The 15,425-nt window shown below is 38.8% G+C and overlaps 1 protein-coding gene across 16 annotated transcripts in view; it reads left to right on the top strand.

Annotated features, from left to right (window-relative positions):
- Evi5 (ecotropic viral integration site 5) overlaps positions 1-15,425 on the top strand; it is a 130,313-nt gene that overhangs the window by 64,665 nt on the left and 50,223 nt on the right. For 10 of the 16 annotated variants that reach the window (XM_006534776.3, XM_006534783.4, NM_001378824.1 and 7 more), the window contains 5 exons: positions 121-153; positions 707-853; positions 11,183-11,317; positions 12,490-12,630; positions 14,586-14,744. In XM_006534776.3, coding sequence (XP_006534839.1) covers positions 121-153; positions 707-853; positions 11,183-11,317; positions 12,490-12,630; positions 14,586-14,744 — 615 coding nt within the window. The remainder of the gene's footprint in view (positions 1-120; positions 154-706; positions 854-11,182; positions 11,318-12,489; positions 12,631-14,585; positions 14,745-15,425) is intronic. The other 6 variants (XM_006534780.4, NM_001378825.1, NM_007964.2 and 3 more) reach the window with 4 other exon arrangements.

Here is a 15,425-nt window from a genome sequence, read left to right as displayed (position 1 = left end):
CCATTTTAATGAGCAGTGAAAAGTAGATGGAATTTGGGTGTGGATGTTTCTTCTTATCCCTAATTTTATCACTTTGATTTTCTGTCTTTTATATTTCTATCTAAATTTTTCCTTTTGTAGGAAAGTGCTTCCTTGGCAGATAGATTGATACAGGTATAGTTTTTTATTTTTATTTTTAGTGTTTTTGCTAACCTCTAAGGAATCCTAAACTTAGAAATCCATACTTTATGCATGCAATTTTACATGCATTTTTCTAGAAATAATTCTTTGGGCTGGCATATGGCTGTATACTTAATGTTTTGATAAACATTATCATTAATTGGGTGGCTACCTCTGCACGTTTTAAAGCTAACCTTATTTTTAAAGTATTTATTTTAAATGGAAAACAGTGGGTTCTATGACATTAACCACTGTTCATTGACATTTTAGCTCTGCATGTACAACAGTAATATTGCATGAATTACATTTTTTATTGATTTAAAAGAAAAATTATTCTTAAGACTATCAGATGAAATTTTCATTTAGTTTCCTCAAATTTGCGAGAGCAAAATAACAAACTTCTAGCTAATAATTACCTAGGCTATTCTGTTCTTTGAGTTTTTGTTTTTTTTTTTAACATGTCAGAAAAATAACTAAACCTCACAAGGCAGTCTGTCTTGAATCTATTCTAAATTGCTTTATACACACAAAACAATTATGTCCTAAGGGACAAGTGACCAGAGCCCAGGAGGCTGAGGAAAACTACCTCATAAAACGGGAGTTGGCCACCATCAAACAACAGACTGATGCGGCCAGGGCTAAGCTGGAGCAGGCTGAAAGCACCATCAGGGAGCTCCGGCACCACCGCCACTGGGTAAGGAGTCTGCTGGAGCACGTCTTCCTTCCCTGTAGGTCACACCGTGACGCACAGCTCCGGGTGTGTGTTCTGTAATTCAGAAGGGTCACACTATGGCCACCGAGGTTCCTGTGCTTTTCTGTCTGTGGGTTTGTTAGAAATAGATGCTATTTTCTTTTATATTATACTCCAAGTCCTAGGAAATTAGCAATGTACAGTGCTTTGTAGATTTTCAGAGATTTCTCTCACAGGAGATAACCCTGACATGTAGTTTTTGATCCTTGTAAAGGTGAAGTTAGCACTCAGACTTTAGAATATGTGCATTTGAAACTTTCATAATGTTGACAGCTTATATTTCGTGAAATAGTCTAGCTTAGACTTCCTATGTCAGAACACTGAGTTATGGATTAGAATGTATGCTTACATTTACTTGAAGAGGAGACAAGTTGTCAAACTGAGAGTAATTCTTAAAAAAATACGAATTGCAGCTGGGCGGTGGTGGCGCACGCCTTTAATCCCAGCACTTGGGAGGCAGAGGCAGGCGGATTTCTGAGTTCCAGGCCAGCCTGGTCTACAGAGTGAGTTCCAGGATAGCCAAGGCTACACAGAGAAACCCTGTCCCGAAAAACAAAAAAACAAACAACAACAAAAAAACCCGAATTGCATCAACCTAAAGGTATGAACAGCCACTGATTATATAGCTAGCCCTGAGTATTGTCTTAGTCAGGGTTTCTATTGCTGTGATGAAACACCATGACCAAAAGCAATATGGGGAGGAGAGGGTTTATTTGGTTAGTGCTTTTATGGCACTGTCTTATCATGGAAGGAAGTCAGGACAGGAACTCAAACACGGCAGGAACCTAGAGACAGGAGCTGATGCAGAGGATGTGGAGGAAGGTTGCCTTTTGGCTTGCTCTCATGACTTCCTCAGCCTGCTTTCTTACAGAACCCAGGACCACAGCCCAAAGATGGCACCACCCAAAATGGGCTGGGCCCTTCCAAATCAATCTCTATTTAAGAAACGGCCTACCGGCTTGCCTCCAGCCTGATCTTACTGAGGCATTTTCTCAATTGGTGTTCCCTCCTCACAGATGACTCTAGCTGTGTTAAGCTGACATAAAAACTAGCTGACAGCCAGGTGTGGTGGCGCACGCGTTTAATCCCAGCACTCGGGAGGCAAAGGCAGGCAGATTTCTGAGTTCGAAGCCACCCTGGTCTACAAAGTGAGTTCCAGGACAGACAGGGCTATACAGAGAAACCCTGTCTCAACCCCCCCCCCCAAAAAAAAACCCAAAAAACAAAACAACAACAAAAAAAACTAGTTGGCACAGGTGTCATAAAATTGAGTCATAATTTCCCATTGTCACATTCAGAGTAAATCGAGCTTAACGGATTGTGAGGATTAGAAGGAAAAAAAGCTTAACAGCTTTATAAGGAACTTGTTGCTTCTGTTCTCAAGTAGGAACTGGAGGAAGAGAAAGTCTGTCAAACCTACAGTTCTGAAGAAGCCAGAACAGCAGATACAATGACTGCAAAGTCATTGACTTTACTCAGTAAAACTAAGGAACATCATTATCTGCATTCAAAAGTTAAAGCCTAAAAGGAAAAAGGGTAGTGAAAGCCATAAACATGTTTTTTTCCTATTAGTGAAGGCAGTTAAGAAAAATGGGTATATTAAAGTAATATTAAAAGGACCACAACTGCAGTAGTTTGTTCTGCCTTTATGTGAGATTTAGGTAATAACAAGGTCTGAAACAGAAAAATAGAATTCTTAGCAATGAAATGGAAATGAGCTGTTAGTGGGGAGCTGTTTGTTTGGAAGGAGAGGCTGCTCTCATGCTTGCAAGAGCACCAGCTGCAGTTCTGATGCATTAAAGCTGTGAGGCATAGACTACAGCTAATGCTGACCTCTGCGTGACAGTGAGCCAAGTGGACAGAGTGCTGGTTTACAGCCAGAGTCACCCGGGCTGACGAAGACGAGCAGACTGTGCTTAGGCATTTCTGACTAAATGTAACAGAAAGAACCTCCACACTTACCTCTGAAGGTTGAATAGACCTGTATTATGCAGCTAACATTTACCAAGGAGAAAGCAGATGTTTACTTCAGAGTTTATTTCCCTTTCCGCACAAGGAGGATGAACTCTTAAATTATAGTAAATTGTAGCTCATAGAAATAAAGCTATGAGGATATATTGAATAAGTGAAATTTAGCAGCATAGCTTCGAGTGAACTTCCAAGTTCAAGTTTTATATCTAAGATATTAAAATGCCTTGCAAAATTATTGTAGAAATAGTAGAAATTGCATTCTTAGGAAATGAGAGATGCACCAGGCTTTAATGTAGTCACGTGTTTCTCACAGAAAACAGTAAGTGAAATTTAGGTTTGTGAATGTGGCCTTGTTTATGATTCTATAAGAATTCTTAGAAATCTATTTTGAGTCTTAGTGAAAGTTAATTTGCTATGTCAAGACAAACATGTTATTTTGTAGCAATAGCTACAGTTTTATAATTCTTTAAGTTTTTTTAGTGGACCCTTTTCTAGTCAAGACAGAAATTAAGATGAAAATAGTAAATGTAAATGGCTAAGTGTATTGAGAAGATATCAAAGGGCTTTGTTGCTTACTCCTGTGTAATATATTAGACTGCCCATATGCATGGTATGTTCAAGAACATTATATGTGAACTATTTTAAAAATATACTGCCCTCAAAATTAAGATTCAAGCATTTATCTTACCAATGTCATATGTAGCAAAATTATGAGAGATTTTAATTGAGAGAGAATCAGAATTTTATCCATTGCATTTTTTGACAGAAGAAATATTTTTCAAAGTAGTGGATATGCCAGTGATGGGAAGTAAGTACAGTTATTGCTGATTTGTTTATAGTCTTCCCTTAAGTACAAGTTTATGAATGTTTGACCTCTCACGGTCAGTGCTTACAACCCACACTCCAGCAGGAGGTAATGAGTTTCTAGTACAGCTTCCTTCTGCTACCACCCACTCCTGCCATCTTCATAGCTCTTCCTATGCTGTGAAGAGCTTTAGGTTCTAGTCCTATTTTGCTAACTGTAATCTGTGATATTTAATGCACTTTTGTTTGGTTTCAGAAATGATTTAAGTAGAGCTAGACCATTTTAAGTCTTTCTTTTTTACATAATTTGTGAAATTTAAGTATGAAATTTGATGTGTTTAAATGTAGAGAGGTTGTATAATCACCACAATAAAAATGACAATTTTCATCCCTCTCAGAATGTGTTGGGTTACAGTTCATTTTCTACCCTCAGCAGTGTCTGAAAGAAGACTGGAATATATTCATAATTAACTGAAGACATATGAACATGTGAACATGTGTGAGCTCCATCACCACCATGCTTAGCTAGAGAAATTTAAAACGGTTGTGTTATGTGAGGCACTAAGTCTTAAAACAATAATTTGTTTTGCCCTTAAATATATAGATTCATGAGAGTAAATTGAACTTAAAGCAAAAGAAAAAAGAAAAATATTGAGTGGAAAAAAATAAAAAGGAAAGAGAACATGGCAGTTCCTAGGTCTGGTAGAAAAGAAAGTTTATTATAGATAAAAAGGAGAGTATAGGTAGAGACAGAGTCATCTGGGAGAGTCCAGAGAAGTCAGAGTCAGACCAGATTGAGCTGGGCCATGGAGGACTTGGGGGGAAGAGAGGGGAGTCAGGTATAGCAGCCAGGAGGTCAAAAGGTACAAAGAGAGCCAGTAACTAAGATGGTTGGATTCTGTAAGGAAGAGCAACCGCTCAGCGCCCTGGACTGGAGAGTTCAGGGTAAGGAACAGGGTACGCCATCTAGGAGGGTTGGGGCTGAGGCATTCTGGGAGAACCTGGAGACCAGGTCTACTTAGATATGTGAAATAGTCACCTTATCCATTTTTCCTGGGGTTTGCAACCTAACAGAAATCAAATAGAAAGCTACACAGAGAAAGTCAAGAGCGTTCGTGTAACCACAAGCTGAGTCTTTGAATGATGAGTGAAGTCACTAGGCCTCTGTCTGTAGTGACTAAAGAAGGGGGAGAGACAGTAACCTTTGAAGTACCAGTGACCTTTGCAGATAGGACTCAATTGTTTTACTTTATATCTGAATTTTTCTGATTCTTTCCCATTGTATCATTGTATTTTCTATAAACTAGATTCAATTAGACATTTAGATGAGAGAGAACATTGTAGAATTCATTTTGTTTTTAATCAGAAACTGAGTTGTGTCCTAGACCAGTGTTGAATTTTGTTTCTAGGCTTAGATTGGTATTGGTACTGTAGCCTCCCTTGTAAAGATGTGACTTGATCTTTACAACTAACTGTTAAGTAATCTATTGGGAATACTTTTGTACCAAATAATTACAGCTATTTCTTGGTATCTGTAGGATGACTGGTTCTAGGAATTCCTGTGTACACTTAAATCTGTGTCTGTTCAAATTCCTACATAGCATGGCATGGCATCATATTAGCATATACCCACTACATATCCTTCTGTGTACTTCAAACATTTCTAAGTGACTTATGCCTAATCCAGTGTGATAAATAGTTATTATACTATATTACTTAAAAAATAATATCAAGAAAAAATTGACGTGGGTTTGTTTGTACAACTTTCCATCCTTGGATTGTGTCTAAAAATATGGAACTCAACGATGTGGTGGGGTCTGTCTATATAATCCCTATGTCTCTATCTAAAGGACATGTAAAGTTAATTATTACATTAGTTTTCCAAAGTGATGGTTTTTATATTCTCTGATTTGTTCTGCACTTATTAGTGTTCTTCTGAAAGAACTGGTTCCTATCTTTCCTCCTTTGACCTTTTTTCCTTCGCAGCCCCATAGGAGAGCCTCCTGTATGACTCTAGGTTTATAGACTTTTGTTTATTCAACATTTCATAAGATCTTTAATGGTTTAATGCAGTTAGTATAGTGATATGTCATGTTCATTTAAACTTAAAAGGTGTAAGACTTATCTTCTAAATTATTGAAAGTTGTGAATTTTTCTAAATAATTTGAGAAAATGTGTTTAGTATCACATAGGAATTTTATATACCTGACTTAACCAGTGGGTCAGTTTTCCTGATAAAACTGAAAAATAGTTGAAATGTCTTTCAAAAATCCACCACTAAGTGACTTTACACATTTAATCTTGTAATCTTGCTTTTCTTTTTTTTTTTTTTTAAGGTGGGGTCCTATGCATTGAGTCCAGGGTTTTATGCATGTTAAGCACATTTACTAACCCTGAACCACATTCCAACCTCTTACAAATTCTTAAGATTGGTCAGTATGTATAAATCTGGGCAGAACTTTTAAAAGTACTGTTGAGGGGCTGGAGATAAGCCTCCGCAGTTACAGATACTTACTACTCTTTCAGAGGACCCAGTTCAATTCCCAGTACCGACATCTAGCTGTTCATAGCTGCCTGTAGCTCCACCTTCAGAATGTCTGATGTCCTCTCCTGGTCTGTGAGAGGTTGCGCACATGTGTTATAGATTCTTAGACACTCACATATGCATGTAAATTTAAAAATAATAACCTTTAAAAAACAAGGTTATTTTGGCTTTGCTCTAAAGGTTAAGTGTTTCATATTTACATGTAATTTTTTGAATTTAATTTTTAATAACAAGAGGTCACCAAAGTGAGAATCTTTTTCTTAGCATATCTTTGTCATTACAGCAATTAAAAATAACTAGAGATAAATTTTCATTTTAAAAGATTTATGCAATTTTTCTGATATTTAAAGGAAATAATATTTCCATGATGGGTATTTTTTGATAGCCCTGAGATCTGACCTCAGGGCTTCATACATCTGGATACGTGCTCTGTCACCTAGTTGTGTCCCTAGGCCTGTTTTTACATTTTGTCTTGATACATGGTCTCACTAAGTTGCACATAGTGACTCTGTAGCCCAAACTAGCTTTAAATGTTTGATTCTCCTCTTAGTTCCCAGCTGCTTTAGTTTATAGGCATGTGCCACTATGCCTGGTTAAAAAGCAACAGCAACAGCCAAAACCCCTGGCCATTTTGGGCATGTAGGCATGACGGCTGTGGCCATCTCGGTGCCATGTGCTGGAGGAGGTCGGAATGTTACAGAAGTCTGCTCTGGAGTACTCTGACGTTAAAAAAATTTTTTTTTTAAATTCCAGATGCTTATGAATAGTCACATGTACTGTCTTACTGTTTGTCTTATACTTACATGTATTATTACATATTTTGTCTTAAGTATAAATTAAAAACATTGTATCATTTTAAAAAGTAGCTCTAAATTGCTAGAGGATGTTTGATAAAAATAGGTTATTTTTGCAGCATATAACTTCTATATCTCATGTCTCACACAAATTATCTAACATAGGATTTGCTTGTAGGTAAGTTAATTAATTAATCAAGTAAAATACTATTTGCTTACTAACTGTAAGAAGTGCTGTTCATTTTTTTTCTGTCCCTGGCCCTGCTGCTATAGGATATATAGAGAACTTTTATATTATTTTTACACTTTTTTGAGTTATGAGAAATGCTATAAAAGAGAAGGTTCAAGAGTTGTATGGCTTCCTTTATAAAGGATATGTAAATGTATAAGGTATCTTTTGTTTGTTTGATTTTTTTTTTCTTTTGAGGCAGGGTCTCTCTGTGGATGTATAATATCTTGAACTTAGAGAACAGCACTGTTACCATGAGATGTGTGTGTGCACACATGTGCATGTGCACACTCATGGCTTGCCATAGGCTTTTGAAACCTGAAAGCCCACCCCTAATGATTCACTTCCTCCAACAAAGCTACACCCCCTAATCCTTGTAATCCTTTCAAGTAGTGCCACTCCTTGGTGACTAAGCATTCAGATATATGAGCCATAGGGGCCATTCTTACTCAAACCACTGCAAGTACTGTGTAAAATTAGTGTGTGAAAGAGTTCCATAGATTTCCCTTTTTAGATTGGAATCTTTTCAGTCACCATACAGAATGAGCATCCCTGTTCTGAGTGTACAAAATGTCCTGAAACTTTTGAGCACTATTCTCTCACTGTAAAATTTATGGATTTTGGAGCATTTTGGAATGTGGATTTTAATTTTAAGAGATGATCTACTGTTAAAAATCTATGCAAAAATTCTCAGATCTCAAATCTAAAGAACTTCTCTATATTTCAGGCAAAGGATTAGCCATTCTTTGTGAGAAATATCCCCAAATACTCACACTCAGTTTGCACTGTGTCATTACCCTTTTTCCTGTTTTCACCTGTGAGAATTTTTTTAATTCAAGACAGAAGCAGAGACCATCACATTTGCAGCTTTTCGCAATATCAGAAGATTACTTGAGATTGAAAAGCAGAGCCATGTACTAAGAAACCGTTCTGACAGTGTCCTTGGGACACTTGGGCCTGCTGGGATCACAGGATCACAAAGAGATTCATTTCCTGAACTTGATGCAAATGTAGGGAAGCCATTTTCTGTTTATGTGTGGACTGAAATAAATGGGTCCTTTTCTGACTATCGGCTATTAGAATTATGGTAGTTGTCATGTAGTAAAAACAAAGTATGTGTATGTCCAGGTTAATAATTTGAATATTAAATGCAGTCTTCAGGAACTTTTTATAGTAAGAATTCTGTGTCTATGTTTCAGTTTATAAAAATTGCAAGCTTGTGGTATGTTGATAAACTTTATTGATTAAAAACATGTTTCTAGTTGTTCTTTAGTGTTCTAGTATATGGTTGAAGTAATTTGTTTCTGTCAGTTTGAGGATTCTGCTTTCTTTTTTAAAATTTTATTTATTTATTCTTCTCTCATACTGTATACCCCAATTACAGCCTCCCTTCCGTCCAATCCTTCCAGCCCCTTCTCCCCCGACTCCCAGGTCTACTGCTCCTCTGTTTCCTTTCGGAAAACAACATGCCTCCCAGTGATATCAACCAAACTTGGCATAACAAGATGCAGGAAGATAGGCATAACCCTCATGTCAAGGCTGGACAAGACATCCCGTAGAAGAAAAAAGGCACAAGGAGGCAGAAGAGTCATAGAAACCCCCATTTCCCTTGTTAGGAGTCCCAACAAAATCCCCAAGCTAGAGAAGCACAGAATGTATGCAGAGGCCTGGTGCAGACTCATGCAGGCATCATGGTTGGCACTTCCATCTCTGTGAGCTTTGCTGAGTTGGTTCTGTCAACCGAGGTTTTCCTGACTCCCCTGACTCCTACAGTCTTCCCGCCTCCTCTTCTGTGGAGGAGGATTCTATTTTGATGTGAGCCATTTGAGCTTTATATTTTCTTAGTGCTTTCCTCATACAGGATATTGGCAAGCTGATTGAGCAGATCTTATCAGAGCTACATCTTAAGAACTAACAATATAGGTAATGTTCACAGAATAACTGATCTATGATTTCATTAATACATATGGTACCTTTAGCTTGGCTGAGGTCATTCTGAAAGAGTATATTTTGTTTGACAAGGTGCTTACTAAGGATGGTTGCAAATGAACTTTCTCTATAAGCATTATTTTAATAGATCCAGAATTACTAGAGGTGACATGTTGGTTACAGTGCCTTAGATTGACTTAGGTCCAGTGACATAAGCAGGAAGCACAAGTTCAGTTCTTACCTGACCAGCTTAGTGGGGCCAAGGTGCCCTGTGATGTAGCTTAGTGATGGAATCCTTGCCTAGGTACAAAGCCTGGGGGTCAGTCAACCGGGCTAGAAGGAGGCCATGTCTCCATTTGTACATCTGTTAGGAAAATGGAGTTTTGTAAAATTGAAATGCTTTCATGAAAGCATTTGGTCATTTTTAATAGTTTTAATTTGATATTCATTTTATTTCTAATGTCGAGTAGAAAGAACCATTCTTCACCCAAAACAGTTCACTTTGGAGATTGTTCTCTGTAGCTTTTAAATTTTGGAATTGCCAGCTTTTTAATTACCTGAGTTAAGTCTAAAGTGATAGCTATCTGATTTTAAGTGTTTGTATCATGTATGAGTATATTATGTGTGCGCACACACACAGAGTGAAGAGTTAGATATCATGCTCCCTCCTGCCTCCTATCTTCTTCTTTTTTGAGATAGGAGCTTAATATAAATCCCAGTCTGGTGTGGAACTCATGATTCTTCTGCCTCAGCTTCTAAAATGGGATCATTTATGTACACCAGCACCTCAGCTCAGTTATATATTTATTGCTTTTACACTACAGCTTTTATATGTACTGGGCTTTAAGAAAATATAAGTGGCCGCATTGGCGCGACGTGTGTGTGTGTGTGTGTGTGTGTGTGTGTGTGTGTGTGTGTGTAAAGGTGCCACACCTCTGTGGCTTTTTTCTTTGTGTAGCATTTTTTTTTTTGCTTAAGAGTAATCTTTGCAAATATTTTAAAGAAATTGACATCTTTAAAGCAAATACACTTACCCTTCCTTAGGATTTAAGATGCTTCACCTTATCCATTGTTGTCAGTTTTTACTTTCAATGCATTAAAAATAGATTTAAAAAAAGATTTATTTATTGTTATATGTAAGTACACTGTAGCTGTCTTCAGACACACCAGAAGAGGGTGTCAGATCCCATTACAGATGGTTGTGAGCCACCTTGTGGATGCTGGGATTTGAATTTAGGACCTCTGGAAGAGCAGTCAGTGCTCTTAACTGCTGAGCTATCTCTCCAGCCCCAAGAATAGAAATTTTAAGGCTTTGTATGTTCCTGTAATCTACAATGTGAGTAAATATGCAGTCTAAGAAATTGTATTATCCATACTGAAAAGAGTAAAAGGGAAATTAATGTTTTTTTCTTACCTCGGTGTATTTAAAATATTAACAACATCCAATCAACATAAAAACCATTGTGTTATTTTTTTATGTGTCTATTTAATTTTATACTTTTGGTGGTCCTGGGGGTTGAACTCAAGGGACAGATGTGCACTAAAAATGAGTTTGTGTCTTTTGTTCATAACCATATTCTGCAAGGATTATGTGTGTTTCAAGGACTAAGTGGTTGCATAAGGCTAATGTGTACTGTTTTGTGCAGATCATGTCTATCTATAGAGTCAGAATAAATTCTTAGTGTCTTCATAGGTGGACAGAAAAAAGACAGTCACTTTATATGATCTTTCAGGAATGTAATAGCTTGTTACCAAAACCAAAAAATATGATAACTATAACTACTGAAACTAACTTACTGACCTACCTACGTTCCTTCCTCCCTCCCCCCCCCCTCTCAGCCCATTTGCTGGGAAAATGAAATAATTTGAAATACTGGATATAATTTTACTTTTTAGTTGCTCATAATACCCAAGTTAAATAATTTCATTATTTTTCCTCTTTGTATATATTTACACATTTGTGTTTCCACGAAATTTCAGTAAATGTTCATAATCTTTAGCATAAATGCAGTTCCACCTACAACGAAGATTTCGTGCTGCAGCTGGAGAAGGAATTGGTTCAAGCCAGACTGAGTGAAGCCGAGTCTCAGTGTGCACTGAAGGAGATGCAGGATAAAGTGTTGGATATAGAGAAGGTAAGAGACTCCATAAGTAGTACCTGCTTCTAAATCTGAGGGAGATGTGCTAGATACTTGTTAAGTACTAATTAAAGAGTTGAATTGATGTTTTTTACACATGAGGAACTATGAGTATTAGTTATTGAATCAGCAAATAAGGAAATGTTGCTAGCTGGCATGGTGCCTCCTAGAATGCATGAGGTCCTGGGTTCACCCTGCAGCACACAAAGCCAGGTATGGGGCACACACTTCTGATGTGGAGGGAAGCTCAAGGTCAGTCTTGACTACCTGGTTAGTTGGAGGTCAGCTGGTGTGCATGAGCCCCGGTCTAAAGAGAGAGTGGATAGGCAGAAAATAAACAGAACCTTAAGGCTCCCAATTCAGAAAATCCTTTACTGTGTCAGTGGGTTCAGGGTTATTCTCTTCTCCTCTTCCATCTGATTCAGGGTATCTGGTCTTTACATTGAGGACTTGGTCCATTTGGGGTTGAGTTTTGTGCAGTGATAAATATGGATCTATTTGCATCTTTCTTTAAGCAGCCATTCAGTGATCAACGGTTTGTTGAAGATGCTCTTTTCTCCGATGTGCAATTTTGGATTATTAAAAAGCAGGCATCCATAGGTGTGCAGACTTGTATCTGGAGCTCCCCTTGGAGTCTGCTGACTCAGCTGGTTTAGTTGGTCAATGTGTCTGCTTTCTTGTCAGCACTGGGCTACTTTTCCTATTACAGCCGAGTAGTCACCTTCACCTCTAGCAGCTCGTCCGTTATGCAGTCTTGCTTCAGCTACTCCAGGACTTTTGTGTTCCCATACAAAACTGAAGATTGATTTTCCATTTCTCTGGAGAATCGTGTTGGGATTTTAATGGGAATTACATTGAATTTGTAGATTGCTCTTGGTAGGATGTCCACTTTTACTATATTAATTCTACCATTCCATGAGCATGAGAGATCATGTCATCTTCTGAGGTCTTCAGTTAAGTGTGCCAGTTCTCTTTGTTACTTTGATACAACTCCATGTTCCATATTTAAGAATATGAATAGAGATGTGTTCTATCCCCAGAATCTGCATGGTAGAAGGAGAGAGGACTAGTGCCTACAGCTTATTCTCCAGCCTCCACACATGTATACATGTAAAAAAACAGGAATACACAACTAATTTTTAAAAAATCTCAAATTTTTCTGACTTTAGAAGAACAACTCATTTCCTGATGAGAATAATATTGCAAGGCTTCAGGAGGAACTCATCGCTGTGAAGCTGAGGGAAGCCGAAGCCATTATGGGTTTGAAAGAACTTCGACAGCAAGTCAGAACCTTAGAAGAGCACTGGCAGGTATGTCAGGCCTGACGTGCTTTCTGAAAGGAACTAAAACCGATGCACTTAGTTTGTGTGAATTTGAAATAGCTGGTAATGAAGAATCTTGCTTTGTGTCACGATTGAGACACCCCCAAATCCTCCCAGACACATCCTTTGCCTTCCTTCCCACCTTTAGGTCCTCCTTTTCCTAAACTCACTAGTACAGTTTGTGCTGCCCAGATACTTATGGTTATAGGGTCATCCATTTGAGTATGATTAATCTACTAGGAGCCACATTTTTTCTTTTTCTTTTTCTTTTTCTTTTTCTTTTTCTTTTTCTTTTTCTTTTTCTTTTTCTTTTTCTTTTTCTTTTTCTTTTCCTTTTTTTTTTTTTTTTTTTTTTTGAGACAGGGATCTCTGTGTAGCCCTGGCTGTCCTGGAACTCACTCTGTAGACCAGGCTGTCCTTGAACTCAGAAATCTGCCTGCCTCTGCCTCCCAAGTTTTGGGATTAAAGGTGTGTACCACCACTGCCCAACTGAGGGGCCACATTCTTAAAGAAAACTGATGCTGCCTTATCCAGGAGCAACTGTCAGGAGCTCAAGAACTTGGCCTGCTTCATGCTGGAATGCTCTCTGGCTTGATTATTATACAGCTGCTGAGAGCTCAGGAGTGCAGTGGTCCTGTGACTCCCAGAAGACACTGCTGTGCCCCAGTCTTCCCCAATCACTGGCTTTAGGCTTTTCCATCCTCTCTGACAGTGGTCCCCAGGTCTTGCTGGCAGGAAGTGTGACACAGATGCCTCCTTTATGGCTGAGCTGTCCATGTGAACTTGTTCTCTGCACTTTGATCACTTGCCAGCTTCTGTGTTAGCTACAGCCCACTGCACGGGGAAATTTGTCTGATGAATTGCAGTAACTTATGGTATAGAAATGGAATTTATATTTTTGGTTGTGAACCTAGCCTTTAACTGCTGAGCCATCTCTCCAGCCCTAGAAATGGAACTCAGAGGGCAAGTTGATAGTCTATTCATTTATCAACCAAAGATTTTCTTTACTATTTGGAAAGTGTGAAACACCTGAAGGGGACGCCAATGATATATGTACATTTTTAACTTCTTTTGAAAATGCTTGTGACAAAATAAATGCTGCTTTAGGTATATTCCCACAAATGTATCTACTTGTGAGAGAAATTAGGGAAAGAGCAAAATGTAGCAATCTGTAAGACAGAGAGGAATGAGTTTTTAAAAAGTAGGTACTGGGGTGGTGAAGCGCACACCTTTAATTCCAGCACTTAGGAGGCAGAGGCAGTCAGATTTCTGAGTTTGAGGCCAGACTGGTCTACAGAGTGACTTCCAGGACAGCCAGGGCTACACAGAGAAACCCTGTCTTCAACCCCCCCCCCCAAAAAAAAAAAACCCTACACAGTTTCAGAATGGTGGACTTTGTTTGAATGGGGTGGGAGGGTTGGGGAACTGGGGGAAGGTTGAGAGGGTGGGAGGATGGGAAGAGAGAGAGATCTAGTAAATGTTGAACTTGGTCTTTGAGGGGTCCTGTGAGACGACTCAGTGCGAGGAGACAGTTGCTGCAAGGCCTCGGAGGACCTGAGTTGGGTCCCCTGGATTCACACTGTGAAAGAGAACTGACTCTTGCAGGTTGTCCTCTGCGCTCCATGTATGTGCTGTGGAGCATCCCCACCCCAAAACCAGTGATATGTGTAATATAATTTTAGAAGAACATGGCTTTTAAAAAATGAATTTTGAAAAATACCCAGGTTTGCAACAGTTTAAATTAAGCTGGGCATGGTGGTGTGTATCTGGAATCGCAGCTCTTAGGAGGCCTGAGACAGGAAGAGCATATGTCTAGCCAACCAGGAGTACTAATTACAAAGCAAAAGCGTCTCTTAGCAAACAGTGCTTACACACGTGCTCTGTAAAGTTTGTTCATCCTCTATAGAGTACTTGTTGCGATATAGTAATGTTTTATGCTTTAGCGTCACTTAGCTCGAACTTCTGGAAGATGGAAAGACCCACCCAAGAAAAATGCTGTGAATGAGTTACAGGATGAGCTGATGAGCATTCGCCTTAGAGAGGCGGAAACACAGGCAGAAATAAGAGAGATGAAGCAAAGGATGATGGAAATGGAGACACAGGTATGGCGGGCAGGCCCAGGTGGGTGGAATACATCTCTAGATCCAAGTCTTACACAGTTGTTTTCTCAAAAGTAACTGACTATAAAGTTAGGAAGAGTGAAAATGTAGGTTTTAAATGCGAAGTTTGAATGCCATGCCACTGTGTTTAAGGGAGTGGTAAGTGAATGAGGTTCACGGTGGTGTAATCCTGAGAACTGACATAAAAGCTGAGGTCTAGACAGTAGTTTCTAGTCCTCACGCAGACAGCTAAAACCTACCTATTGCTGTCTGCTCCTGTTCTTTTAAGACAGCACCTGTTACCAAAGCGGGAGCTCCAGCAATGCACCATTGTTGTTGTTGTTGTTTGTTTCAATTAAGCTGGCTGGCTAGCAACTTCAGTCTGTCTGTGTAACCCTAGAGTTATAAATGTGAGCCCACCTTTCATATGAGTGCTGGGGATCTAGACTCAGGTCTCCAGGCTTATGCAGCAGGCGCTCTCACTGGGCCATTGCGCCAGTACTGTTTGCTTTGTTTTAGCTTTGTTTTTGTGGATTATTATTATTATTATTATTATTATTATTATTATTATTATTATTATTATTGAGACAAAGTTGTGCTATATCCCTGGCTGGCTTGTCACTCACTCTGTATCCTGGATTGGCCTCAAACTAATGACAGATAATGCCCCAGCCTCCCAGTGCT

Source organism: Mus musculus, chromosome 5, assembly GCF_000001635.26.
Source record: "Mus musculus strain C57BL/6J chromosome 5, GRCm38.p6 C57BL/6J".
Classification (NCBI taxonomy): Eukaryota; Metazoa; Chordata; class Mammalia; order Rodentia; family Muridae; genus Mus; species Mus musculus.
The sequence above is the reverse complement of the archived record's forward strand: the minus strand, read 5'-3'. Positions and strand labels throughout refer to the sequence as shown.